This window comes from Apus apus, chromosome 18, assembly GCF_020740795.1.
Source record: "Apus apus isolate bApuApu2 chromosome 18, bApuApu2.pri.cur, whole genome shotgun sequence".
Taxonomy (NCBI): Eukaryota; Metazoa; Chordata; class Aves; order Apodiformes; family Apodidae; genus Apus; species Apus apus.
In genome coordinates this window covers 11,013,265-11,040,586 of record NC_067299.1, presented here as the reverse complement: position 1 = coordinate 11,040,586, position 27,322 = coordinate 11,013,265, and the positions used below count along the sequence as shown (strand labels likewise).

At 57.4% G+C, this 27,322-nt stretch overlaps 5 protein-coding genes across 5 annotated transcripts in view; 3 read left to right on the top strand and 2 right to left on the bottom strand.

Annotated features, from left to right (window-relative positions):
* The window catches only part of MKS1 (MKS transition zone complex subunit 1), a 104,839-nt gene extending 88,487 nt beyond the window's left edge, over window positions 1-16,352 (top strand). The window contains exon 17 of the mRNA XM_051635331.1: window positions 16,333-16,352. The gene's annotated coding sequence lies outside the window, so the exon portion shown is untranslated. The remainder of the gene's footprint in view (window positions 1-16,332) is intronic.
* On the top strand, window positions 9-1,520 carry DNAJC30 (DnaJ heat shock protein family (Hsp40) member C30). The gene has a single exon (XM_051635399.1). The coding sequence runs from the start codon at window positions 9-11 to the stop codon at window positions 621-623; it is 615 nt and encodes a 204-aa protein (XP_051491359.1). The 3' UTR covers window positions 624-1,520.
* On the top strand, window positions 935-26,371 carry LOC127392014 (fibrinogen-like protein 1-like protein). Its single transcript, XM_051635394.1, has 3 exons — window positions 935-1,004; window positions 24,252-24,374; window positions 25,348-26,371. Exons 1-3 carry the CDS (start codon window positions 959-961, stop codon window positions 25,980-25,982), a joined length of 804 nt encoding a protein of 267 aa, XP_051491354.1. The 5' UTR covers window positions 935-958; the 3' UTR covers window positions 25,983-26,371.
* Window positions 6,817-9,772, bottom strand: VPS37D (VPS37D subunit of ESCRT-I). Its single transcript, XM_051635390.1, has 4 exons — window positions 9,615-9,772; window positions 8,246-8,417; window positions 7,836-7,918; window positions 6,817-7,655 (listed from the first exon to the last, which is right to left on the bottom strand). The coding sequence occupies exons 1-4, from the start codon at window positions 9,735-9,737 to the stop codon at window positions 7,170-7,172; spliced, it is 864 nt and encodes a 287-aa protein (XP_051491350.1). The 5' UTR covers window positions 9,738-9,772; the 3' UTR covers window positions 6,817-7,169.
* Window positions 13,138-19,088, bottom strand: LOC127392306 (fibrinogen-like protein 1-like protein). The gene is made up of 4 exons (XM_051636076.1): window positions 19,085-19,088; window positions 16,658-16,801; window positions 14,274-14,351; window positions 13,138-13,766 (listed from the first exon to the last, which is right to left on the bottom strand). The coding sequence occupies exons 1-4, from the start codon at window positions 19,086-19,088 to the stop codon at window positions 13,138-13,140; spliced, it is 855 nt and encodes a 284-aa protein (XP_051492036.1).
* Window positions 26,372-27,322: the final 951 nt, after the last annotated feature.

Below are 27,322 nucleotides of genomic sequence, written 5' to 3'. Positions count from 1 at the left end.
TGAGGCCGATGGCGCCGGGCGCGCTCCGCCGCCTCCCGCTGCTGCCCCGGGCCCCGCCGCCCGGCCCCGGCCTGGCGCCCTCCCGCCGCGGGCAGACGGGCGGCGGCGGAGCCCCGCGGCCCCGCCGGGACCTGTACGAGGTGCTGGGGGTGCCGGCCACGGCCACGGCGGCGCAGATCAAGACCGCGTACTACGAGCAGTCCTTCCGCTACCACCCCGACCGCAACGCCGGCAGCGCCGCCGCCGCCGCCCGCTTCGCCGCCGTCAGCGAGGCCTACCGGGTGCTGGGCAGCGCCGTCCTGCGCCGCAAGTACGACCGCGGCCTCCTCAGCGCCGAGGAGCTGCGCGCTGCCCCCCGGCCCCCGGGCCGCCCGCCCGCCCCGCCGCCCCGCGCCCCCGCCGCCCGCCGCGGGCCCGCCCCGCCGCCCTTCGACTTCGACGCCTTCTACCGGGCGCACTACGGGGAGCAGCTGCAGCGGGAGCAGCTGCTGCGGGTGAGGCGGGAGCAGCTGCGCCTCCGCCGGGAGGAGGCCAAGGCCCAGGGACGCCTCCGGCTCTTCTCTGACTTCTCGGTCGGGCTCGTCTTTTTCGTGGGCTTTGCCATCCTCTACGGGCTCAAGTGACAGCGGGGCCAGGCAGGGCAGGGCAGCCACCGCGGCACCCGCCCAGCTCCGCGGCTGCGGCAGGACCCTGCCCCCCGCGGGCAGGGCAGCTGGCGGGGGGTGTCCCCGCACCCGCACAGCTGGCAGGGGCCTGATCCTCAGGCTGCCACACTTCCCCTCTGTCCGTGTGACCTTCAGACGTGGTACGTGACCAGCAGGCACCATGCGCGGGCTCCTGGAACCGGGACGTGTCCCTCCCAGCGGTGTGACCTTCAGAGACGTGCGGGGCGCTGCTGCGGTGCCTCCCGCAGGTGGCGTGAGACCCGCTCCCCCTGCGGGCCGCCCGGCAGCCTGGGATGTGCCCCCTCTGCCCATCCCACCCCCCCACGCGGTGCCTAACAGGTAAATGTGGTTGATGGACTCTGCTCTGTGGACTGTGGTGTGTCCTCTCTGCTGGCACAGCTGTTTGACCTCGGTGGGAACCACGGGCCTGTTTTTAAGCCACAGCAGAGACTGAAGGGCAGTGGGTGGGGTCTGGGGGTGCTCTCCCTGGGGCCTTCTGTTAATCTGCCACCTGCCATCTCTGGGCTGTCACTCCTGGCCAGTACAGGAGCCTTGTCTGCAGCAGCCTGGAGGAGTGAAACTTGGGCCCGTGGTGGCTTGTGCCCTGGTCAGCGTGTGACATCACCTGGAAGTGCTGCCCAAACCCTCCCTGTGCTTGGAGCAGCCTGTCCCATCCAGGGCTTCCCAGGCCCTTCATGTCAGACCATCCCACACGGGCCTTTGTGCCTGGGAGTGGTTCAGCTCTGAGCACTGGGTGGTGGTACCTGTGTTGTACTGTAGCATCTGAGCATCATTTGCACATTGGAATATTTGCCTGTTGAAGTGTTTTAAGAACTAAAGATTGTGTCTCTCAGAGTTTCTGTCCTTCCTTGGGTGAAGGTTTCCCCTAGGCTGGTACTCCATGAAGTGAGCAAATCTTCATGGTACTGGGTGTGCCAAAGACTTGGAAGGGTTTGCTGGGCTTGGCTGGTGTGGGAGCCAGGCCCTCCCCTCACTGACCCTGGGTTATGTGTCCTCCCAACACAAAGGTGGTTGAAGCAGGTGCCCTGTGTTTTCCAGCTGCAGTTCTGTGATGCTGAACTGAGCCCGAGGCAGTGGCCTGGCAGGTGTGATGTCTGCTGTCCCCAAAAGCTTCCTGCCTTTTCTGGAAAGTGGTGCATCTCTTCCAGCTGCAGGCTTGAGACTGCTGCATGGTTGGAGCCAAGTCAGCCCAGGGGCACTTTCCAACATCCTGCCTGGTTGGCAGTCTGTCCCTCTGTGTGGGATTAGAGCCCTGAAACGTCACCTTGTGAGGAGCAGGAGCCTGGCATGCAAGGGCATGGGTTATGGAGTGAAGGTCTCCAGGGCTGCAGCTCCGTGTCCCGCACTGATGCGTTTTCATGCTATAAACCAAGTTACTTGGAAGACCTGGGCTGGCTTCTCTGGTAGAGTTTGGCAGGAAAGGCTGGAAAAGGTAGGGATGTCTGTGGGAAGTGGTGGATACTAGGGAGCACCCCTCTTGTTCCTGGTGTTCCTGGCAGGTTTTTAAGGCAGCCCTGCCAAACACGGGGTGTCCTCAGGACTTAACGTAGCTGCGTGTGGCGCCGGGGCTGCTCCCTAAGGCTCCGTTCCCAGCCCGGAACCAGCTTCCCGGCGTGGGAAGGGGCTGGCGCGGCGCGGCTGGGTCAGGAGGCAGCGGCTGCTGCGGTGCCTGCAGCGCCCTGCCCCCAGCGCTGGGACCGGGTGCGGCTGTCACCCGCCAGCCACCCGTGCCGCACTGGTGAGGAGCTGGGCTGACTCTGCTGCTCCGTGTCTGGTGCTTGTGTCCGAAATGGGGGGTGAAGCATCCAGGCACAAAACCTGAGCTAATCTTGTGCCTTTCAGTGGGTGGTTTGGGCAGTTCTTAGTACTGGTTCTTCTTCTTCCTCAGGTCTCCATGGTGTGTCTTGAACATTAAAGATATCCAGCCATAAAATGGTGATAAAGTGACCTTTCTCTTGGTGGGCTTGGGTGGTAAATATTCCTTATTCTTGCTGGAAAATGGAGGCCAGGCTGGTGTTTCACAGTGACTACAGCAGGTTGAGGAAAAGGGTTGGAAGGGGGGATCCTGTCTCCCTGAGGCCCTTGTGGGCAGGAGTGAGTGGGATGGCCTCCCTGGGCCACTGTGGGCTTCACTCCTGCCTGCTGGAGACCCGTTGTGTGCAGGCTGTGGCACGGGGGGTTGCTGTGCCCCTGGGACGTGTCCTCTGCGCTCACCTGCTGCAGGCAGCCTTTAGTTTTGCTGCTGAGTTTGCTCAGAGGGGAAGCGTGGCCTGCAGGGCATGGAGGGGTGCTTTGGGGCACCCAGTCTGTCACTTTTGGGGTCGTATAAACTTCTACCCAGCATCACCTCTGCTCTGGTCAGGCCTCAGTACTCCTCTGCTCCAGGGGGCTTTTCAAGAGCTCAGGTGCAGAGTGGCTGAAGCTTGCCCAAATTCACAGATGCTGCCACCTCCCAGCACACACCTTTTCTAGCCTTTTGTCCTCTTGTGTCAATGTTGTTGCCTTCTTGCCTTTCCCTCGTTGTTCACCTGATGGAGAAGTGCCAGGAGCAACTGGATTTCTTGCAGTTTTCCTTCAGCTGGGTGAGCATGGTCCATGGGGGTGCTGGAGGAATGCAGCAGGGCCTGAGGGAACAGCAGGGGCTTGTGGCAGATGTACAAGCCCACCAGGATCAGAAGGTCAAAGTGGAGAAGGAGAGGAAATGGGGCACAAGTGGGGCTGGTAGGATATGTGGGGCTTGGCTTGCTGCACATGGACCTGCTCTGTCTAAACCCCATGTGCTGCCTCCTGGGGCAGTGGCTGAGCAGAAGAGGTGACTGTTCTGTGCTCCCCTCAGTGGGAGGCTGAGCAATCAGAGAGGGTTTCAGAGCTGCCTGCAGAGGAGGAGCAGCACTGGGCAGGGCAGTGAGAGCCTGGAGGAGTTTGCTTTCCTTCCCAGACTCACAGAATGTTGGGGGTTGGAAGGGAGCTCTGAAGATCATCAAGCCCAACCCGCCTGCCAGAGCAGGACCAAATCTAGGGCAGGTCACTCAGAAAGGCATCCAAAGGAGTCTTGAAAGTCTTCAGAGAAGGAGACTCCACAGCCCCCTCCTGGCCTGTGCCCTCAGGGTGGGAGTTTCAGCTGTGGATGGGGTCACCACGAAATGTTTGCAGCCTTTGCTGGGAGGAGTATGATGATCTCAGTGGGGACTTTTTCCTCCTCTCTCTCAAGTCCACTGGGGCCACTTCTATAGCTTTTCTGGCACATCCCACCCCTCTGCAGCTCCACATTCAATTTACATTTGTAGTAAGTGATGTGTTACATGTGTGTGCTGGGTGCTAGTGCTTTGCCCTCTTACCCCTGACACGGATTTTTGCTGCCTCTTAGCTTTGTGTCACTGAAAGGAACTGCCCCAGGGTGAGCTGCTGGTGAGGCCTCTGCTATCACCCTGTTCTGTGGAAGTTCTTCCTTGTTCCCACCCTGGAATTACTAACCAGAGCCAACACACCATGCAACTGTAAAAGGGAAGCAAAACTAAAACTTAGCAGTTAACAGCCACTAGGTAATTAGATGCTGTTGCAAGGTCAATCAAACTCCAGGCAAGTTGAGATAAGCCTGGATGGAGCCTGAGAGCCCCCATCCTGAGGTCTTGCCAGCTCAGTGCAGACCCTGTTCCCCAATTGTCTCCCAGTCCCTTCTCATGGGCTGATGTCCCCAAAACCACAGGCTTGGGGTGCTGGGCTGCTCACCCTGGGTGCTGGGTGGTGCAGCCTGTGGCCATGGGGTCTCAATGGCTTGTTAGGGCCTCTTCCCTCCTTTGGGAGAAGCTGGGCTGCTCTTTGGGAAGGAAGGAGCTAAACCTGACTCCAGGCAGGAGGTGCTGGCTGGGCTGAGGACATGGGGGGGACAGAGACAAGGAGCTGCAGGCTGTGTGAGCAGGGACCTGGGCAGCACTGGAGGGGTGACCATCACACCCCTGGCAGGGAGGGGACAGGCCTGGGACAGCCCCAGCCCTCCCCTGCCCTGGGGTCCCTGGGCAGAGCCCTTCACCCCAGTCCTGCTGCTGCGGGGCCCACAGTGGCTCTGTGCCTCCCGGGAGGGGCCACATGGTTGGCAGCACCCATGGGTGGGGGGGCAGCTCCCCCTGCATCACCTGCCTCCCCAGCAGCGACTCCTCTGTTAATAATTAACTGTTAACAGAGTTTCCTCTTTTGCAGCCCTGCTGCCGGCCAAGTGCCTGCCAGGCGTGGGGGCCCAGCTGGGGCACCCTGGCACACCCCTCCCTGGGCTCTTGGCCCACCCCCTCCAACCTGGTCTTGAAGCTCCAAGGGTCTCCTGGGGACACCCCTTCTCTCCCTGTCCTGTCCCTCCTGGGCTGGGGGCTGCTGCTAAACCAGAGAGCCAGGCTTGGGGGGCCAGGGAGCTCCTCTGCCCACCCCTCCTGGGCTTGGCTGCTGGGCAGGGGGGCTGGGCTGGCCCTAGGCTGCTGCCTGGCCCCGGGCAGAAATGAAGGCAGGTGCACACCTGGTGACCATGCTTTGTCCCCAGGGTGAGTGGGGACTGTGGACATCCCCTCAACCTGGCTCTGCCCCAGGCAGTGCTTGGTGCAGGCAGGGAGAGGCACAGAGGGCTCACCCTGTGCTGGTGCCAGCTCCTGCGTGTTGCCAATGTCCCTGTCTGGTGCCCCAGGCACAAGGACTTTGTCCTCAGCCCAGACCAGCCTGTGGAGGGGGCTGGGGCTGCTGCTGAGCTGAGGCACTGACCAGTGGTAGCCAAGGGACAGACACCCACTGCTGCCATGCTCCCCAGGGACACAGGTGCACTAGTGCTGCACAGACACTCCCCTCCAGGACCACTTCAACTGGGGAGTTTGGGGTGCTCCAAACTGGACAGGACCAGCCCCAAGGGGACCTTGCCAGGGCAGGGACTTGCCTTGCTTGGCAGCTTCCCTGTGGTTAAAGGACCTTGGCTGAGATGGCATGGTGGCCAGCCCAGGTAGCCCACTGCTACCTGAGCTGGGCAGGTGCCCAGGGGTGCCACAGGGCTCCTAGGGACAAAGCCAGCAGGGGCCACAGCAGCTCAGCTCACTTTGTCCTTTTAGAGCTGTCAGCTCCAGTGGAACACACTCTCCCTCCCTGGGCTGGAGAGAGGCAGCTGCTCTCTCACCCCAGGCCTATTTGTGCCTGTTTGTACCTGCTGCAAGGTGACTCGTACCTGCAGTACAAGGAGGGGCAGTTTGTCCTGGAGCTGGTGACAAGTGCACACAGCATCCCCTGGGACTAACCAGCCCAGGGGAGGGGAGCAAGGCAGGGCCTGGCTGGGGAGACCCTCAGGTTGTGTGTCTGGCTGGTTTTTGGGCAGCTTGGCTCCTTGTGCAGAGTGACGTTTGTGGCAGTGCCAGCCCCAGAGCTGCACATGGCCCTGTCTTGCAGGGCAGTGACCCAGCTCATCAGCACTGCCTTTGGCTGCCAGTCAGCCCTTGTGGGGCCTGGGCTCCAGCATGCTCCATATCCTCACACCATCACCTTGGGGTCCTTTCCTCCTGAGCCAAGTGCCAGGGTGGCCCTCCCCAGTGGGGACCCCAATTCCCAGGGAGAAGCCTTCTGCTTGTCCACCACCACCCTGTGTGTGTGCATGCTCAGAGTTCTCATAGCTTCACACACACACACGTATCACTTGGGGCCACATCTCCATGCTGCACCTACAGCTCCTGGTGATCTCACACAGCACCCAGTGCAGCCCTTGGGCAGCCTGGGAAACTGGGAGACCCAGCAGGGACAGGGCTGCCTACGCAGCCCCTCCAGACACAGCACAGATGGTCCCACGCAGACCAACTGGCCTCGTAAGTCATTCTGCTTGGTCACCTGGTTTCCCTGGTTAGATTAGCCTTGTGGGGCTGGTACAGGAATATCTGTGGGAGATGGTCCCTGGGACCTGCCTGGGGTGGATAAACTCACACTCCCTGGCCTCTCTGCCCCCCTCACAGGGGCTCTGGCCTTCCCCAGGATGTTGGTGGGCTGAACCAAGTGCAGGTGCAATGCCTGGAGGACCCTTGACTGCCTGTCACCTCCAAGCCTGGCAAGTGTCCCCCCCACAATCGCTTCCCCCCAACCTGTCCCATCACTCTGGTCACAGCCAAGGGTTCACACCAAGTGTGGAAAAGAGCCTTTATTTCGAAAGCACATGGCACCCAGTGCTCCTGGGCCCTCTTTTCTGCTGTCTCCCACCCAAATGACACCCCTACAAACCACCTGACCCCAACTCCTGTCTCTGTTCCTCCTGCTGTGGATGCAAGGACCTTCCCCCCTGGCATCTCCCCAAGCACAGCACCCGCCCCGTCCCCCCTCTGAGCACCCACCCCTGTGCCAGCCCAACAGAGGCACAACAGACATGGCAGCCCCTCGGCACTGGGCCTGCCCCATGCACCCACCCCTACATCTTCCCCAGCCAGGTGACAGGCGTGGGGACACGGGAACATGGGGACAACCCCCGTCCCTGCCCTGCTACCGGTGCGGAAGCTCCTGCTTCTGGTGTGGCTGCTGCTGCCTGTGGAGGGGCTGGGGGCTGAGCGGGGGGATGTGTTCCACGAGGTGCAGGGGTGAGGCTGGGCTGGGGGTTTCAGAGCAGGGAGATCCTGGCTGGTGTTCCAGGGCTGGGAGATGGTGTCTGGGAGGTGCAGCTGGCACGGCAAAAGGCACAACGGCCTCCGAGGGCATGAGAAAGGCAGGCACAAAGCCATAGGAGGGATCAAAGGCTTTGGGGGCTACTCCACTCTGCAACAGGGCAAGGCAGGCTGGTGCTGGGGTAGCCAGGGCACCTGGGCACCCCGCGGGGCCTGCACGATCCCTGCCCACCTGGTCCTTCTGCAGCAGCTCCTGCAGTTTCTCCAGCTGTGTCCGGCAGATGTGGGAGCGCATGCGGCTCTGGCAGAAGGACTCCAAAAAGGAAGGGAGAGGCAGGTCCTGGGCCAGGAACTGGTCTACCTGTGCCTGTGGGACGGGCAGTGGGACAGCATCAGAGAGCTGTGGGTCCATGGAGGGAGAACAGATGGCTGAGCACCTCCTGGGCCCTGGGCTCTTCTCCAGGGCCTGTCAGGCAGGAAGGCAGGGGCTGGGGTCTGGCACCCAGGCAAGGAAGGGGCAGCAGCACAGGGGTCTCGCCTGACTCACCTCTGACTCTGCCTCTGAGGCATCAAGCTTGGCTTGGAGCTGGCCCAGGGCGCTCTGCGGGCTCCACTTCTCCAGGTACACCTCTGTGTTGAGATGGGATGGGGCTGCAACAAGCCTCCCCCAGGATGCCCCCACTGCTGGGGGCTGTGGTCCTTCCCAACTGAAACACTCCCAAATACATCCCTGGAGCCACCTGCACACACCGAGACCTGCATCCCACCCAGCATCAGTCCCAGCTGAGGGCTGACCATGTTGCAGGCAGCATTACCTCCCACTGCTTTTTCTTCTGGCTGGGCCACTTGCTCAGGGCAGGTTTGAGGGTGTTGAGCCCACCTGGGACCCTCATATTAACGTGGGGTGCTCTGGCCGTGCCAGGCTTTGCCACATCCCACCCCCTGCCCCTCACTCACCCAGGCGCTGCTGCTTGTCCCAACACGCCTCTCGGATCTCCTGCAGCTCCTGGTACTTGATGGCTAGGGAAGCCTTCCCGTCCTCCAGCCGCGGGCGCAGGGACAGGTTCACCCTGGCCAGGCTGCAGTTGGAAGCCAAACACATCTCCCGCTCCAGCTGCAGGCTCTGAAACTGGGGAAAGGGATGGGGATGTGTGTGTGTGTCTGTCCTGGGAGAAATGGGCCGCAATGGGCTGGAGCAGCTCTCCTGTGAGGACAGGCTGAGAGAGCTGGGCTTGTTCAGCCTGGAGAGGAGAAGGCTCTGGGGGTTGGGATTGTGGCCTTTCAGTACTTAAAAGGGGGCTTTTAAGAAAGATGGGAGCAGACTTTTTAGCAGGGTGTGTGGTCATAGCACAAGGGGTGATGGTTGAAAGAGGGGAGATTCAGACTAGATCTTAGGAAGAAATTTTTTACACTGAGGGTGACCCAGGTTGCCCAGGGAGGTGACAGATGCCCCATGCCTGGAAATATTCAAGGTCAGGTTGGATGGGGCTGTGAGCATCCTGACCCAGCTGAAGATGCCCCTGCTCGCTGCAGGGCGTTGCACTAGATGGCCTTTAAAGGTCTTTCCACCCCAAACCAGCCTGTGACTCTAAGAAGTGGGCAGCCTGCCCGGAGGGGATTTGGCCCAATCCAAGGGTGAACCCCCTCCTCCCGCACTGTCCCCACCCTTCTGCTCTGCCTGGAGAGGCAGGGGAGGACATGGCTGGACCCGCAGCACCAGGCAGCGTACCCTGAAAGGGGCAAACCTCACGGCTGGCTACCAGACTGACCCCCGACAGGCCTGCTTAGCTCCCCAGGACACCCGCGGCCCCTCTCCCGCTGCACCAGCTGCCCACGCAGTGCGGGGCTGGGCTGCGCTTTGAGAGGGGCCCAGGGGAAAGACGCTGAAATCAGGCTGAGAATCACGTCTCAATAACCTGATCTGGTCCTTGCAGAGGAGCTCCAGGAACCGCTGGAGCCAGGGAGCACTCGGGGCTCCCCCCAGCTCCCCAGGGAAGGCAGCCAGGCGTGGGGAGCAGGGCGAGAGGCCAGGGCCTGCCCCCCGGGGCTGGGACAGCACCCACAGGGGCCCTGCTCTGGGCTTGGTGCCCCCAGGCTGCTCCCCCAGACCCCCGGGCTGGGCGGGCGCCATTTCAGGTGTCACAGTCACCGCGGCCGGCGGGGGATGCCGGGGCCGGGGGCGGCTCCATCCCGGGGCAGCCCCGTCGGGGCGAGCGCTGCCCGGCCCGGCCCTGCCGGCTGCGGGACACGGACCCCGGCCCCCCAGGGCTCCTCCCGGCCCCCCAGGGCTCCCCCCGACCCCTTCTCCCCCCACCCCCGGCCGTACCTTCCTGCTGAGGCGGGCAGCGCGCTGCAGCCGGGGCTCGTCCTGCAGCAGAGCGCGGAGCTGCGCGGTGCTGAGCGCCCCGAAAAGGCGCGGGGAGCCGGGGGGCGCCGGGGGCCGAGACATGGGCTGGGTCTCGGGTGGGCACGGGCAGAGACCCCCCCCCCCCGCCACCGAGAGTCGCCACCGCCCCCCGCCCGCCCCCGGCGCTGTTAAAGGAGCCGCGGCGGAGCACGGGGAGTGCGGGTCCGCACCGCCCCTGGCTGGGGGGAGCTGGCACTGCACCCGCACTGCACCCGCACTGCACCCCGCACTGCATCCGCACTGCACCGGCAATGCACCCACACTGCACCCGCACTGCACCCGCACTGCACCCCGCACTGGGCACCCTGCATTGGACCCGCACTGCACCCGCACTGCACCGTGTGTGCCCAGTGCTGCAGCCCCCCCCCCCCCATGCAGCCCTTCCCACTGCACTGGCCTCACCCCGGGCCTCAGGGCGCTGCCCTTGCGGTCCCTGTGGATGCCCTGGTGCTGCTGCTCCCCTCGGCTCAGCGGCAAGAGCGGGCAGTGAGACACCCTGCCCCTGTCACCCTGCCCCTGTCACCCTGTCCCTGACACCCTGTCCCTGTCACCCTGCCCCTCTCACCCTGTCCCTGACACCCTGCCCCTGTCACCCTGTCCCTGACACCCTGCCCCTGTCACCCTGTCTCACCCTGCCCCTGTCACCCTGCCCCTGTCACCCTGTCCCTGTCACCCTGTCCCTGTCACCCTGCCCCTGTCACCCTGTCTCTGTGCAGGTCCCCTTCATCCCTTGGGAGCTGCCCCACTTGTGACGGGCACTGCTCATCTCAGGGTGTTGTGGTCACTAAGTGTTTACAAGGATTCAGAGACCTAAATAAAACAACTCAGAGAGCAGAAACCTGCCTGGGACCACCAGGACACTTCTGAGCTAGAAACTCCCCTTGTGTCCTTGCCTTGTTCTTGCTCTTTAAGTAAAAGATGCAGTGGAGAAGCTGGAGCAGCAGAGCAGGAGCTCTGGGTGGAGTGAGGGGTTGGGGATTGATTCTCCAGGGGTTCCACTTTAGTGAAAAGCAGAGCTGCAGGGAAAGCCATCTGCTGCCCCTGGAGCTGGACTGCTCTGTCCTGGCCGTGGAGCAAATACCTGGTGGGAGCCAGCATTTCATGTCCACTGCTTGACTTCCAGTGTCACCTCAAATCACCACTGGGAGCTGGGGGAAGGGAAGCTGCCAGGGAGCTGCTGGTGGCTGGAGGTCACTGTTGTTGGGTGGCCAGGACTGGGGAAGCGTTTGGATGGGTAACTTGGAATAAGGAGCTGAGTGGAGCTGGAGCTGTTGTAGGCGAGATGAGAACCTGTCAGTACCAGGGTGTGTTCTGGTGGAGGGACAAGGTGACAATGCAGAGACACCCACTAAACCCCCCCCTCCTGGGCCGTGGGTGCCTGTACTGGGAGGATATTTTAAGATCCCTGCCTCTCCTGGCCACTGCTTTTGTTGAGCCTTGGAGGACAGCACTGCTGGGATGAAAATTGTTTGCTCCTTCATCACAGAATCCCAGAATAATCATGGTTGGAAAGAACCTCTGAGGTCACCACATCCAACCATCAGCACAAAAAAAATCCCCCAACACACCACCCAAAAAGATCCCCCACATAACAAACCCCCAAACAAGCACCACACACGCTTCACCAAAAACTCCTCCACTCTGAGGGCACCAGGGGTGGGGAGAGGGGCACCTCCTGGCAGCCTTCCACCACCTGCTGCTCCATCTCGTGCCCTTGGTGCAGAAGAGCTTCTCTTCCAGCCCATGCCAGGTCCACCAGGGAGCTGCCCTCTGTGCTGTGGGGCAGACGTGGCCTTTCCTCAGGAGAAACGTCCCTCTGTGTCTGAGAGGGTAACCAAAGCTGGGAGAGGCACTTTTGGGATTTCCAGTCCAACCTCTGCAAGGCAGAGTTGATCCCCAAACCAGACCAGGCTGCAGAGGGCTACATCTCCCTGAATTTGGGGTGCATCCAAAGCCAAGTGGGGACTCCAGCCAGAGCAGAAGACTCTGGCATGGGCCAGAGGTCACGTCAGTCCTCTGTGCTCTGGCTTTGGGGTGCTCCATGCTTGGCACTAGAGGCTTTCAGGAGAGCAAGTGCTGCTTTCAGCAGGAGTAGCCCTGAGCTCTCATTTCCCTCAGACACCCCTACGTTCAGGGGCTCCCTGTGACCTGCAGGGCAGAGGGCAGTTCTCTGGAGCAGGGCAAGGTACCTCCTGGCTTGGAGATCCTCCACTGCTCACTTCTTTCAGCATTTTCTACTTTCTCAGACCTTTCTGGATGGCTCCCAGTGGGCACTGGGCTCTACAGCCAGCAAGCTGGCTTTTCCTTTAGCTCTTGGTCCTGGAAGTGGAACTCACTGCTGGTGCTACCCCAAGACAAAGCCAGAAATGGTTTGTGAAGGTGAAAGTGCTTCTCAAACAGTTTGTCCCATCAATGCCAGAGCATTGTGGGATGGAGGAGCCATTCTGCAGCCTCACAGCATCAACTCTGCACTTTTCCCAGCAAACATTCATCTAAACTGGTCTCAAAACTTTGGCTATGGTGAGCCCGTTCCTGTGAGGAGCTCCTCCCTCGTTAGTGTCTCCTAATTTGAGACCTTACCTATTCCTCTTTTGCTTTCACTGAAGTTCACTGCTCCTCAGTCACAGGAGACAGATCTAGTGATGGCTTCAAAACCATGTCTCTGCAGGATCAAAGCATGACTGTGCAGACAGACAAGAAGCAAGGAGCAGATCCTGGCAGGTGCAGCCCCTCAGCAGGAGTAGGACTTTGGCACCAGGACGTTGCAGCAGCTTTGACCCTATGCTGTGAACATGGTGATTATGTGGGATGGGTTCTTCCACACAACAGGCTCCTTCTGAGCCCTTCTGTGTAGCTCACAGTTCCTCTACCTCAGTGAAACTGGATTGAATTTTCTTACATCCATCCTTGTGAGAACCCCTCAAGGCTCCAGTGCCTGATATGACATGACATGGGTCTCGGTGGGAGCACAGCAGAGATACAGACCAGACATTCCTTAATGGAGAAGGAGCTCAAGGAAGCAGATTTATTGGGATGCTTAACCAAACGCTGCAGAGAGACACAGAGTATATAGAATTTTGTGGTATGTAGTTTTTTTACTTGCTGTGAGTTCTGGAGGCAGCCTGAGAGGCAGATGAGAAGTCACTCCTGGCTGTGTCCTCCTCCCACAGGGAAGGTACATGTGGAATCCACAAATATCACAGGTGATTTTTTTATTTATTTATTCTTGATTATGAACAGAATGACAGGGAATCATTGGCAAGCACAGGGGGAAAGAGCTGAGCAAAGAGGGAGCCTGTACCCAGAGAGGGCAACTGGGAAGTGGCCTTCCACTACAACCTACTACCCTTGGGCTCCCCTCTCTGCTCCAGAAAGGCTCAAGCTCTTTGGCCAGGCAGAACCTTCACAGAGTGTCCAGTGTGGACAGCAGGGGGAAGAAGCACTAACAATAGGAAGCTGGTTTGATGAGGATAAGGGAGGATTTGCAGTTCCCTTTGCACAGGTTGCCCCAGGTCATTCCGCCCTTGAAATTCAGCCGCACAGAGTAACAGGCCGAGAACCACCACCCACCCTCGTAGCTGTAGGCACAGTTCTTGCTGTAGGTGTCCTGGTCCCGATCCTTTGTGGAGAACTTCATGTTGTCATGCATGGTGTTGGGATTGTCCGAGGTCATGGCATCCCCCGCCGTGCCCGAGTAGGAGCCCAGCCGCAGCCGGTAGCCGTGGGACTCGTCTTCCACACTGAAGAGGTTGTAGTCTGCAAAGTTGATGTTGTCTGTGGAGTCCTGGATGACAAACCTGACCTGGTAGACCTTCTGCTTGGCAATCTGGTGGATGTACTCGGTGCCCAGCCAGTACTCGCCGCGCACGTTCCCAAAGCCGTACTGGTAGGTGCTCCAGGACTCGGCCCAGGTGACTGGTGTGTCCCTCTGGTTCCTCTGGATGACTGTCCAGCCCCCGTTGGTCACATTCATCTCGCAGTACACCACGAGGTGGTGGAGCCCTTTGGGCTGGATGATGTAGACACCACTGTGGCTGCCAGGAGGCATCTCGCTGCAGTCCTTGGGCCAGCCTGGGGCAGGAGAGAGGGTTATTAAATCCCACACCACGAGACACTGAAAGCACCTGGTGTTTCTGTTGTGCCTACACCCTATTGCACACACATGGTCGGGCTGTATTCATACCATGTGCTCACAGGAGTACATCACACTCTGGAAACGATCCCTCTAAGCTTTGGGCTTCATATCTTCCCAAGACAGGGTTCAAGCTGGTGGGGATGCCCTGCCAAAATGTCCTGTCCTGCTGAGACCAAACCCAGGGTTGCCTCCCCCCAGCCCGTGGTGCAGCCTGGCATGGCTGTGGTGACTTGTCCATAGCAGATGTTCCACCACGCAGACAACTTTCCAGGTCAGAAAGCTGATTGCTGTTCCAGCATGGAGAATCTGTCACTCTACAGTGATCTCAGGCATCCCAGAGAGCGGGGTCCAGCCATGCATGTGGCTGAGAGCTCTCCACGAGCCTCTAGGCTCCCTGCAGTGGTGAACCCTTCTGAGCAGATGCTCTTCTTGAGTAGACTCACCATGGCCTGCTGGTGGGTGGTGGGCAATGTCTCGGGCCTGTCGGACGTGGTTCACAGGATCATGGTTGTCACCATCATCTGAATTTAAAAACAGAAGAGACAGGAGTGAGTGCTGAGAGTAGACACATCAGATCCCTGCTGGGAGAGCGTGATCTTCTACAGGTGACATTCCTGTCTTCCTGGCATTGCTCCTCATTCCAGAGAAACTTCACCATTTCAGACATTGCTCTGTTGGTGGTTTGCGGGAACTTATGTGGTGCTAGAATAAGGCAGATGCTTCCTTGGTGAGGATGATTTGTGCACACTCTGTAGGGGAAAGACTCCAAATGGTGGTGGCAACCTTGGGAAGATGGCTGCTAAAGTGAAGGAGAAGCAGTTAGGAGAGGACTTGGGAAGGAGAGGGATTAGAGGAGGAAGAAATGTGGGAGCAGACACAGGAAAACTGTGCAGGTGTTAGAAGGTGGAACAGGGACTCTGTTCAGCTGCTCCAAAGGGAATTTGAAGGGTGTTGCTGGAAGAGAGGATGATTTGGGGTGAATTAATGTGAACCTTTTGGAACGGCATCATGTGTGTATCCATTGATGGCTACAAAAGAAAGGAATGAATCATAGCTTATGGAATCACAGAAGCCATTCCAGATGTCTAAACCTGCAGCTGCTGGTCTGTGACATCCTCAAACATCTACTCCTTGCTTTCCCTCTCAGCTGGTGCTTTCCTGCCCCTGCCCTTCTGAGGTGTTTAACTCAAGCCTCTTGCACTGTCCATAAACCTGTTCCTTCTCTCACTGCACCCAGAGCACACTCCTTCCTGCAGACAAACTGTAGCTGTCGTTGCCTCCTCCATTGTCTTCTGACTTTGGGGCTAAACCATCCCATTCTTCCACCAGGTTTTTGAAGCCTTTCACTTTGACTCTCTCCACATGTGTCTTGAAGCCCAGCAGTAAACGTGGTGAGAGGCCTGAGCCTCAGAGGAGTGGGAAACCGTCATGTAGCGTGGTCTGGAGGACTTCCCTACCATGGTGTTTACTTTTACTCCACCTATATGAAGCTGTTCACTCATGTTGATTTTACAGGCCACCATCTCTCCCTGTTCCCTTCTGCCTTCCCTCCCCCTCCATTTGGAAGGACTCCTCCACAGGTGGAGAGGTTTGATCACTACCCTGTCTCCCCTGGTGTGTCTCCCTGCTTCCCAGCCTGCCCTCGTGCTGCTCCTGTTTGCAGAGCACCCACCACTGGTCTGGGTGAGAGGTGAGTGTGAAGCACTGAGCAAACCCTCTTTCTCTACTCAGACCTGCAGTTCTTGGTGAAGCCCAAGCTCTGGTCTCAGCCACGAGTGCTCCCTGTGTAGGTGGCACCCTGACAGGTGACCTCCACAGTGAAGTCTGGTGTGAAACCAACAGCAAACACTTGAACCCTGAGCTTTGCTGCCAAGAACTCTTCTTCCTCCCTTGGAAGGGAACCAGCTCTTTCTGTCATGTCATGCCCCATCCACAACCCCCAGTATGATTCCAGGAGCATTCTCATTCCTCCAGTGCACCCTGGGATCTGTACGTTGCTCTGTGCCATCGTCTGTCTGGCTGCTCTGTCATTGCCTCTGCGTCCGACTCTCTGTGGCAACTTCACTTTGTTCCTCTTTGTATTCGGTTCTTTCTTGAGTTCAGTTCTCCACTGACCTTGTGATTTCCACACGTAGCTACTGATCTCCATGTCCTCAAAGTGTTTTTTTGCCTTAACATCTTTATCACTGCCTCTCCACAGAGGGGACCATGGCCTAGAACACCTTTGGCATGGTCTTGCTGCCAATGAGACTGAACCTGTTTCTTCTGGGATCCTGTGAACTCTGGACTTTGGACTATTGGACTTGTGGGTAGAAGAACTTCACACCACACAGGAGGAGAGACAGGCAGCAAGCAGAGGAGGACTCTGAGATGATTCTTGTTCCAGCAAGACAGGGCAGTGACAGGATAAAAGGGACAAGGTTTTAAACTGAAAGAGGGGAGATTTAGGTCAGACATCAGGAAGAAATTCCTCACCATCAGGGTTGTAAGGTGCTGGAATAGGTTGCCCAGGGAGGTTGTGGAAGCCCCATCCCTGGAGGTGTTCAAGGCCAGGCTGGATGAGGCTTGTGCAGCCTGGTCTGGTGGGAGGTGTCCCTGCTCATAGCAGGGAGGGTGGAACCTGATTATCTTTGAGGTCCCTTCCTAGGGGAATCATTTTATGATTCTATGATCCTAAGACAGCCTACATTGGTGTTGTCCACACATAGAGGAAGCTGTAGTCCTTCCTCCATGTGACAGGCATGTGGTTAGACTGGTGAGTGGGTCCATGTAGGATCTGACTGAATGTGCCCTTGTTTGCCACTCCTGATGGTGGTGGTGAACTTACCTGGCTGGGAGGACTCAGGAGGAACATTCATAATTTCATCCATTGTGCCATTGAGGAGATGCAAGTTCCTGATGTCTAAAGCAGGAAGAGACACTGCCAGGGCCACCAGGGAAGTGAACAGCAAGAGACAAAGGCTCTGGGTGGCTGAGATGGGAAAAGATTGGGAAGAGAAGAAAGAGATCAGAACTCTTCCATCAGAGAGCCACGAATCCCGTTTGACTCCTTTACTTGCAGAGTAAAATAGGAAAACAATTCTTTACATGTAGTTCTCCCTCTTGGAGCCATAAACCGAAATTCACTCATTTACATGAGCCACCATAAACTCATCAGCAGGAATCAGGGAGCTGCCACCACCTGCTGATGGTGGGTTTTGAGACAGAAGACCTTGTCCCAACCCTGTTATCAGAAATCCTGGTAAAACCCTGGTAAAACCCTGGGGCTGGAGATAACAAGCAGAGTGAGGATGGAGGGAAGAATCCCCTTCCCTCCCAGCTCCCAGATGGTGTAATCTGGGACTCCACTTGCCTACAGCCCAGGTTTGTGGGCAGTAAGAACCCAGATGTCCAGGTGGGAATGAGCCCTGGGCAGGGAGGTGGGTATTTCTCTGCTCCGCAGGAAAGCTGCTTGATCAAGAGGGACAGCTCAGACCTTCAGGAATTACTGTCTGGCTGGTGCAAATTATGTCTTTCAAATAGTTCTAGAGCTCCTTCACAAATTCCAGATGTAGCCTGGGAAACCAGCACACCAAAAATAGCAAGTTTATCATGATTCCTAGAGAGTGAGGAGGCATCAGCCCATGGGGACATCTGTTTGTGGTAGGACACATGGAGCTCACCCTCCACTGCTCAAAAAGGAGCAGAGCCAAAGCTCTTGCACTGACCTGGGGTAACTGGGTTTGGCACCAATCCCTGAGCTGACTGAGTTGGGAAATGACCAGTGGTGCTGACCTGGAAGCATTGTGTGGGATCGCAGCCACCCCAGAGCCCAGAACTGTTTCTGGGAATGCTCAGAGCCACCCTGGGCACTTGTGCTGGCTGCAGTTTTACAGCAAAGGTCTTTTAAACACATTTCATAGAATCACAGAATCACCAAGGCAGGAAAAGACCTTTAAGATCACCAAGTCCAGCCTATGACCTGACACCCCCACATCTCCAGACCACGGCACCAAGTGCCACTTCCAGCCTTTCCTTGAACATCTCCAGGGATGCTGCCTCCACCACTTCCCTGGGCAGTCCATCCCAATGTCTGTTCACCCTTTCCATGAGGAAGTGCTTCCTGATATCCCACCTAAACCTCCCCTGGAGCAGCTTCAGGCCAGGCCCTCTCGTCCTGTCACTGCTGGCCTGGGAGAAGAGCCCAACCCCTCCTGAGCACAACCTCCCTTCAGGTGGTTGTAGAGAGTGAGAAGGTCCCCCCTGAGTCTCCTCTTCTCCAGGCTCAACACCCCCAGCTCCCTCAGCCTCTCCCTGTAAGACTTTCCCTCTGGTCCCTTCCCCAGCCTCGTTGTCTCCCCTGGACCTGCTCCAGCACCTCCAGGTCCTTCCTGCAGTGAGGGGCCCAGAGCTGCCCCCAGGACTCAAGGTGAGTCCTCACCACTTCTCAGTTCCTCAGTAACATTTAGCATCTGAGGCACTTGTGTTTAGAGGCACGTTTGAAGCCATCCATATCTTCTTTAGACCACCAGAGGAGCAATAGACCCTCTGCTGCTCACCCATTCCCACACAACTGGTCATGAGAGGTCTGGGTGGGGGGGAGATGCAGATCCAGGAGGATCAGCCCCTCCAGGCTGTGCTTCTGGGGACAGCAGTTTGCTGCAGAGCTTCTAACCTCCAGATCTTGAAATCTATTCAATATTGCTCCTTGAGCAAGAATATCTAAAAAATCCATTTTCTATTCCAGGGTATTTAATACTTTCCTTGGAGAACCCAAAATTGCAAAGACTGTTTGATAAATATCAGGCTTGTGAAATGGTCTGTCTGACACTCCAAGGCTACACTGATACAGCCTGAAAATAGCAGAACACACACATTCCTGCTACAGTTCCCAGCCCAGGGCACAGTGAGTCTGGAAAAATGGACTGTGCACCAGGATTTGCTGAGATGTGCTGGGATCACAAAATCAAAGAATTGCTAGAGTTGGAAGGGACCTCTAGAGATCATCTGGTCCAACTCTCCCACTGAAGCAGGATCACCTAGAGCACTTTACCCAGGGCTGCATCCAGGTGGGTCTGGAATATCTCCAGAGATGGAGACTCCACAGCCTCCCTGGGCAGCCTGTCCCAGTCCATCCAAGGTTTGCTGTGGCACGGGGGTAAGGGAGCCCTGTGAAGACAAAGTGCTGGGATGCTGTGACCTGCAGCCACAAAGCAGCAGTTCCATCCAGCAGATCCATCCCATCCCATCCCATTCCATCCCATCCCACACTCACCCATGCTGTCTCTGCAGGGACCCTGTGGAGTGGGAAGCTGGGCTGGTTTGACCTGGCTGGAGGGGTGTCCTGAAAGTTATAGGGCTCAGCAGGAGAGGGGGTGGAGGCATGAGACCCAGAACCCAGCACTTGTCCCCAGGTTGGCAGCAGGACTGGTGGCTCACGGCTTGTTTGCTCTTTGCCATGAAGTGACAACGAGGGCCGTGTCTCATGGAGGTGAAGAGCTTTCCTCAGGGCAAAGCAAATAATCTGGTGCCAAGGAGCCCGGCACCTTCAGCCAAGAATGATTCCCAGGGCCTGGCTGCCCCCCTGTTCCCACAGGGTTTCCCCAGGGAACAGCATCCTCGTGGCAGCTCTGCACGCTTCAGCATCCAGGAAAGTAAACACCCAGGTGACATTGCCCCTCCCGGGTGGCAACCCATCAAATATCGGGTGTAAGTCGCTCTCTCCAGAGTAGGCATTGGGCCCAGCAGCCACTGGGGACCTGTCAGACCCTCCAGGGAAGAGGCACTCCAGTGTTCCTGGCAAACTGTGCCCCCATCTTCAGAAGGTGCCGCCCCAGGTGGCTCCTGCCCCGTTGTGCAAGGGGCACCCTGGTGTCCCCCAACCCTCCCAGCAGTCACAAGGGAGCCTGGGGAGTCCTGACGTGACTCTGATGTAAAATGGTCTCACTTCAAGCCTCTCCCTGCTCACACTGTGGTTTCCTGAGAGAAAATTCCAGCCCATCCTTTTCCCAGGATTGAAACCTGCAGTATTCTGAGTTATGAGAACTGTGCCTCAGCACCCACCTTGTGCTGGACAGACCAAGTTGGCCAGAGCCCGTGGAGGACCAGGCTAGGCTTTTGGCTGGTTGCTTGCAGCATGGCTACCTGAGTCCAGAGGAGGCCATGAGGGGAACCCAAGGGCTGGAGCACCTCTCCTCTGAGAACAGGCTGAGAGACATGGGGTCTGAGCCTGAGAAGATGAGGCTCCAGGGAGACCTCAGAGCACCTTCCTGTGTCTGGAGGGGACCTATAACAAAGCTGGGGAGGGACTTTTAGTAGAGGCTGTAGTGACAGGACAAGGGGTGATGGTTTTAAACTGAAAGAGGGGAGATTTAAACTAAACTTTAGGAAGAAATGTATTTGAGTGAGGGTGGTGAGACCCTGGCCCAGGTTGCCCAGGGAAGCTGTGGCTGCCCCATCCCTGGCAGTGTTGAAGGGCAGGTTGGATGGGGCTTGGAGCAACCTGGGCTGGTGGGAGGTGTCCCTGCTCAACTGCAGGGGGTTGGACTAGATGACCTTCAAAGGTCCTTCCAACCCAAACCAGTCTGTGTTTCTCTGATCCTAGCTGGTCGTGGAGGCTTCCTGTCCCTGCTGTGCTGCTGCTTCTGCTCAACAGCAGATACAAACAAGGGCAGCCAGCAAGCCTCAGCAGAGCTTCACACACAGCTTCCAGTCTCTGGCCAGCTTTCCCAGGAGGTCGTGGCTGGTGCTTGGGTTAGGATGTGCAAAGCAGATGGGGGTAAGGCCATAGAGGCTTTTCTCTGAAATCCCAGTTGTGTCCTGGGGCTCAGCTCCTCCTCAGCATGTGTTTGATACAGAAAGAGCCCCAGCTGTGGCACAGACCTGTTCATTGCTGCATTCTGAGCTGCATCTGGAAAAATGCAGTCAGGAGGGTGAGGAAAGGAAGAGTATCCACTTCCACATGAGAGGAAAGCTGGGGTGCTGTGTCACAGAATGGCAGGATGGTCTGGGTTGGAAGTGACCTCTGGAGATCGTCTAGTCCAACCTCGCTGATGGAGCAGATCCACCCAGGGCAGGTGTCACAGAATCACAGAATCACCAAGGCTGGAAAAGGCCTTTAAGATCTTCAAATCCAGCCTGTGACCAACACCACATCAGCCAGACCACGGCACAGGATAGTGTCCAGGCAGGTTTTTAATGTCTCCAGAGAAGGAGACTCCACAGCCTCTCTGGGCAGCCTGTCCCAGGGCTCTGTCACCCTCACAGGAATGAAGTTCCTTTTCATGTTTAGATGGAACTTCCTACTTCTTCCCAGACAGAACTCCCTAGTCCTGGGGGGAGCCCCCAGGCACAACAGTGACTAGAACTTCAGGAACCCTGCTAAGACCACCAAGACAGTTGACACAGGAGCACATGACATATATGGACAGGCTGAGATAGATGGGCTTGTTCAGCCTGAAGAAGGGAAGGCTGAGATGGGGGTCTCGTTGTGGGAGGGTGGAGAGCAGATGGAGCCAAGGCTCCTCAGAGCACCATGTCTTGTTTTAGACCCTTCATTACAAGAAACACATTTGCAGATGGAAGCAAATCCAGCAGAGGCCACCAGACTGGTCAGGGGCCTGGAGCTCAGAGTGTGTCAGGAGGATCTGAGGGAACTTGGCTTGCTCGACCTGGAGAAGAGCATACAACAAGGAGGTCTTCTTGCTGACTTCATGGGAGGATACAGAGAGCATCAAGCCAGGCTGTTCAAGGATGTGCAGGATGGTGGGATGAGAAACAATGGATCTAATTAGGAACATGGAAATTCCAGGTAGAAATAGGGACTTTTTCTTTTAAGATGAGATTGGAAAATACTGGAAGCCCAGAGGGAGGCTGTGGGGCTTAAATTCTTAGAGGTGTTCAAGGCTAGAGTGGACAAGGACCTGATTTTTCAGATCTGCTTTGAGCAGGGGTTGGACTAGACGGCCTCCAGAGGTCCCTCCCAACCCAAATCGCCCTGTTACCCTGTGATTCTGTGACTCTCCTTGGAGGTGCACACGGACAGGATGAGCAGCAATGGACATGAAATATTTGAACTATTTGAGTGGGTCCAGCCCAGGGTCTCTGCTGCACTGCAGAGAAGGTGCCCAGTGTTGCATTGAAGGAAATACCCCTTGTTTCCACCTGGAGCAGCCCAGTGGGACCTGGTGCAGGGACAGGGCAGGACCTCCTCTCCATCCCCCTGGGGTCCATGTTCATGTTTCCAGCCATGATGGCAGTGGTGGCTTGCCCACAGCAGCCTGCCTGCCAGCCCTGCCCAGGCACCCACCACGCTCCCAGGTGCTCCATGGCTCAGTGCTGGCTCTGGCAGCAGCCCCAGGGACCTTCTGACTCACCCACCTCCCCTGTCCCCACAGGGAGGGGACACGGAACCTGCCATCCCTCTTCCCAGGGCAGCTTGTGCCCTCCTACCTCAATGGACTTGGCAGTGTTGCTTTTATGGTTCTCTCAGACTAAATAAGGCTGCAGACAAGGGCTCCCAACCTCTAACCATGCAAGCAGGGGTGAGATCTAAGGGTGCAGATGGAAGCTGATCCAGGGATCCCTTGTCTTGGAGAAGTCCATCCAGACCTGCAAGTTCCACTGCTTGACATGGGCTCCTGCAGTCCAGAAAGTCTGGTGGGAGCCTCAGCTTGGCACAGGCTTGCTGGGAACACGAGGTTTAAAGCTGTGCCATGAAGAAGACATCTGGTCAGTGGGCTACTGAAACGAACATAGGAGAAGAAAGTAGAAGGGCCACACCTTTATCTTCTTAAAATTGGCTTGACAAGGAATCGAGCTGTTAGCACCCCCTGGCACAAAGAACAGCTCTTCCAAACAATCTGTCCCGAGAGGCCTGTGGAGGGGGGAAACCCTGGCTGACATTGCTGGGGCTGGGATCTGCAGGGTCTCACCAAACCAAAGACAGGGACTGGGAAGGAGAATAGCAGAGGTATCTGCAGTTGCTTGGTTGTTACCTGGAGCCCTCTACCCAGAGCATGCAGGTTGGGGTGCCAGGGGACACTGGTTATACAATGACCTTTGGCTGCTGGATGCTGGTTCCAGCCCAGTAACTTAAACCATTGCTGCTGAAACCTGCCAGCAGAGAGTTAGCAAGTGGCCATGCTTCTTGAGGACCTGTCCTCATCTTTCCAAGGTCACTTTTGGGACTAGGCAAGTAGGAGGTTTAATCTCTCCTCCTTTGCTAGTTTCTGTGTGCACGTCCTTAAAGAGCTTGGTCTCTGCACTTCAGCTTGATCGTGGCTCTCCAGAATTAGCTCCAAGAGAGCAATTCCCAGGTAGTGTTTGTGTAGCTGGGAGAGTCAACAGTTGAAGTCCCTCATCATGGGGGGATTATTGCACTTCCCTGGCTGGCTGGACGTGCCTCCTGTCCTCAGGGGGTTTAGTGGTGCTGGCATAGGATCTGAAAACCACTCGAGTCCCAGTCTGCAAGTGCCTCTGCAAATAAGAAGTGTGGCCCCAAGGGGGTGTGTGCTGTGCCTATAAAGCCACCGTGGAAAGCTGGGCATGGGAGGGAGCACCACCAGGTTCCTGCTCTCTGCTCAGCTGTGCTCTTGTGATGGGTGAGTTCTCTTCCCAGCAGCCATGCATGGTGCTGGGCTCAAACAAGACCTGAGAGGGGTGAGTTGGCTAAGGCACCAGATGATTAGCAGGACAGCAGCTGTGTCCTTGCCTGGGTGATGCATGATGCCACACACCCTGGTCGCAGAAGGGACACGAGGCCAAAGCACCACATGACACACGTGCTTGGTACCAGCCTGTGCTTTCTCCAGGCTTCCTGTGCCCTGTCTCCCCATGGCCTCAAGGGAGGTTGATGTGGGGACCCCAGTTCCAACTTGGTCCTTATTTCCTGACCAATCCATGTGGCATATGTGGTGGCACAGGAGTCCTTCCCCAGGCACGATGGCATCTCACCCAGCTAAGCTAGTGCAGGGCGTGCTGGTGGCCAGCACAAGGGCTTTGGGCTTGTGTCACTGTGTGGGCCCAGGTGAATTCCTCCTATCCACCTGGGAGCTGGTATCTGTGCAGTAGGACCATCCTTTGGGTCTGGTTTCCTGCCAGCTGTCATTGGGCTGGCGTGGCTTATGTAAAAGGCTTCAGCATAAGTACTCCAAAAAGAACTGCTTCTTGTGCTCCCTCTCCCCTAGGAAATGACTCTCTCCTGGGTCATTGTCCTCCCTTAGCTACTCTTGGGCTGTAGGTTCAAAGAACAAATCTGCAGGTTTCTCTCTGGTGCAGGGAAGGGGCTGACCAGGGGTCACAAAGCCGTTTCTCATCCAGCTTCACCCCTCCAGGGGCAGCTCCCCCCACCCCAGGGTCCCCCTGCTCCTCTCCATGCCCTGGTCTGAGCTCTCCAGGGGCTGCCCAGGGATCCTGATGATGATGAGCACTTTTCTCCCCAGGGCTCCAAGCTGGGACACGCTGGCTCCACGGGGACCTTGTCCTCCTCCTGCCTACGGTGGTGACGATGCTTCTTCTCCGCGCCAGCGCTGGCCCGGCTGTGCCCACCGCCAGCTCCCGGAGCCGTGAGTGTGGAGGGGTGGGGGGCTGGCTCACCAGAACACCTCACACACCCAAACCCCTGGGCTGTGGCTCCTAGGGCCTGCAAGGTCACCTTCACCCCCTTGGTGGCTCCCAAACCAAGGGGTTTCTGCCCAGACCCCCTCACTGGGCAGGACGCTCTGTGGCGCTCATGCCTTTTAACAATTCAGTTCTAGGAGAGAACCTCCCAGCAAGGTTTATTTTTTGTAATGCCTTGTTGGATAAGGAGCATTCCCTTCCTCCCTGCGATGGGGGGGGGGGGTAACACTCCCTGCAAGAGTTGTGTGCCCAAGGAAAGCAGCATTCCATGGGCTGACCTGGAATTACTCACAGGGAGTTGTCCCTCATCAGACCCAAAACAAGAAAAAACAAATTTGATGCCAAATGATTTTGGCAAATAAGTCACAACAGATCAGTCCTGCTAAGAGGTAATGGCAACAAGCTGGGGGCAGAGATCTCCATGAGATCAAGGTAGAACTTCTTTTGCAATGCCCTGATCCCCAGGGAAAACATAGATTTTCATTACGTATCTTCATCCAGTGAAACGTTTCAGACAATTCTGATCTTTGCAAGAGCTGCAGCTCAATATATCAAGAGCCTTTTGTGAGGACTAGATGTCCTTGGAGGATATCACTGGCATCTTGAAGAATTTTTTTCCCTCCTCTATTGGCCAGATGCACTAGAAGGCTCCAAATGAAACAGCACATCATGAGAAATAGATCCAAGGGCCATTGTCTTAGACACCTTTGGTTGCCCTGTGGATGGGTCAGTGGAAAAGCCACTCGCACTGGGGAGTAGACTGGGAGCGTGGAGTAGTGTTGAGTAGACCACAGGCAAAACCAGCCCTCTCTGTCCTGAGTCCTCACCCTCCTACAGGATCTCCTTGTTGCCCCAAGAGCCTGAAATGACCCTTCTCTCTCCCACCCCACCCTGCGTTTGCCCCCACCACCCCCGCAGCGTTCCCTGCCGACTGCAGCCGCCTCCGCAAGAACAGCCCCAGCGGGGTCTACGTCATCCAGCCGGCCAGGTCCCCTCCGCGCGTGGTCTGGTGTGACATGGACACCGAAGGCAAGGGCTGGACCGTGGTCCAGAGAAACTCTCATGACACTGAGCTCACATGGAAGCAATCCTGGACCACCTACAAGTACGGCTTTGGGAACGTGCAGAGCGACCACTGGCTGGGCACCGAGTACCTGCACCTGCTGACACAACAGGGCACCTACAAGGTCCGCTTCGTCGTGAGGAACAAGGCCAACATCACCCATTATGCTGAGTATGACATCTTCAGGGTGGAGAGTGAAGCCAGCGGGTACCCGCTGAGGCTGGGCCGGTTTTCTGGTGATGGGGACGACTATCTGACCGGCTACCACCCCAAAAAGGGGGGCATCCATGACAACATGAAGTTCAGCACGACCGACAAGGACCAGGACCAGTATGGTGGGAACTGTGCCAGCAGCTACGGGGGCTGGTGGTACGACAGGTGCCAGAACGTCCTGCTCAATGCCAAAAACCACATCGTCTGGCCAGGATTCTGTGACAACGGCGACTGCGCGTCCTCCCTCATCCTGGTCAAGCCCACAGACATCTGCTGACCCTGTCGCAGTGCCCGGCACTTGGTGGCAGTGCCCCCGTCCCCAGCTCAGTGCCCCGTTCCCGTGCCCCCCAGCAGCCCCGTGCCAGCCCCCCCTGCCCGTCCCGTGTGCCCGCAGCTCCTCCCCAGCGGGAGCCGGTGGCTCCGGGCTCAGCAGCGACGGCCCCGGGGACACGGCAGCTCCGCCCGGTGCTGCCGGCACTGGGACGTCTGCGCGGGTCTGGGGTCGGTGTCCCCACCCCTGCCCGGGGAGGGGCGCAGTGCAAATTCCCCCATGCAATCCATGTATCCCTGCTTTGCTCGGGCCCCGCTCTCTCCCCGGGCCCCGGTGCCCCCCAGCTCTGCTACCCACGGAGGGAGAAACCAGCTGCAATAAACCCTGGAGCCAGACTGCGCTGCCTTGTGTCCTCCTGCTGCGACACTGCACGTAAATGTGGGAGGGATCACTCTGTCCAGGCCCCAGGGTGGTGGGCCTGGGGGAGAGTAGGTGTGTTATGCAGGTCCCTCTCCTAGGCAAGGACTCAAACTTGCCCAAGGGATGCCAGGTCTCCCAGGACATGCAGAGTTCACCCCTCCCAGGAGGTGACATAGAATCACAGACTGGTTTGGGTTGGAAGGGACCTTAAAGCCCATTCAGTCCTAGCCCTGCCATGGGCAGGGACACCTCCCACCAGCCCAGGTTGCTCCAAGCCCCATCCAACCTGCCCTTCAACACTGCCAGGGATGGGGCAGCCACAGCTTCTCTGGGCAACCTGGGCCAGGCTCTCCCCACCCCCACAGTGAAGAATTTCTTCCTCAGATCTCATTTCAACCTCCCTTCTTCCAGTTTGAAACCATTCACCCTTGTCTCATCACTCCCTGCCCTGGTCAAAAGCCCCTCCCCAGCTTTCCTGGAGCCCCTTCAGGCACTGGAAGGTGCTCCTGGCAAGAAACTGGAAGCAATTGTTAGAAGTTCCCAAACAAATGAAGGACTTTTGCATGTCTGTGCAGGTTCTGGAAGCAATTTTATTCTGCAGAATGAACCCAAACCCAGAGTACAGAAGGGATGTGGTGTGTGCATGGCCTGCCTGGGCTCACAGCAGCTTAGAGCAGGTTAGCTAGTGCTGACTGGTATTTTTCTACTGAAGTCATCTATCTATACCTGCAAAGCAAGAAGAGAATAAGATCTTGCTGGATCAGGAGGGTTTTAGGTTTCTGAGCACATTATTATCCCCAGAAGGAACATGCTTGGAAACCACAGAGTTGATAAAGGCTTGTTCAAATAGTCATAGAATCCCAGACTGTTTTGGGTTGGAAGGGACCTTAAAGATCATCTACTTCCAACCCGCTGCATGGGCAGGG

Bases quoted from the DNA above. Each gene is read 5' to 3' on its own strand.
- LOC127392306 (XM_051636076.1), bottom strand. The intron at 14,352-16,657 runs GTAAGTTCACCA...TTTTAAATTCAG, and splicing joins TCCTGAGTCCTCCCAGCCAG to ATGATGGTGACAACCATGAT. The intron at 13,767-14,273 runs GTGAGTCTACTC...CTCCTGCCCCAG, and splicing joins CCACCCACCAGCAGGCCATG to GCTGGCCCAAGGACTGCAGC.
- DNAJC30 (XM_051635399.1), top strand. From the start codon at position 9: ATGGCGCCGGGCGCGCTCCGCCGCCTCCCGCTGCTGCCCCGGGCCCCG.
- LOC127392014 (XM_051635394.1), top strand. From the start codon at position 959: ATGTGCCCCCTCTGCCCATCCCACCCCCCCACGCGGTGCCTAACAG. The intron at 1,005-24,251 runs GTAAATGTGGTT...TTTTCTCCCCAG, and splicing joins CCCCACGCGGTGCCTAACAG to GGCTCCAAGCTGGGACACGC. The intron at 24,375-25,347 runs GTGAGTGTGGAG...CCACCCCCGCAG, and splicing joins CACCGCCAGCTCCCGGAGCC to CGTTCCCTGCCGACTGCAGC.
- VPS37D (XM_051635390.1), bottom strand. From the start codon at position 9,737: ATGTCTCGGCCCCCGGCGCCCCCCGGCTCCCCGCGCCTTTTCGGGGCG. The intron at 8,418-9,614 runs GTACGGCCGGGG...CCCTTTCCCCAG, and splicing joins CTGCCCGCCTCAGCAGGAAG to TTTCAGAGCCTGCAGCTGGA. The intron at 7,656-7,835 runs GTGAGTCAGGCG...CCCGTCCCACAG, and splicing joins CCTCAGAGGCAGAGTCAGAG to GCACAGGTAGACCAGTTCCT.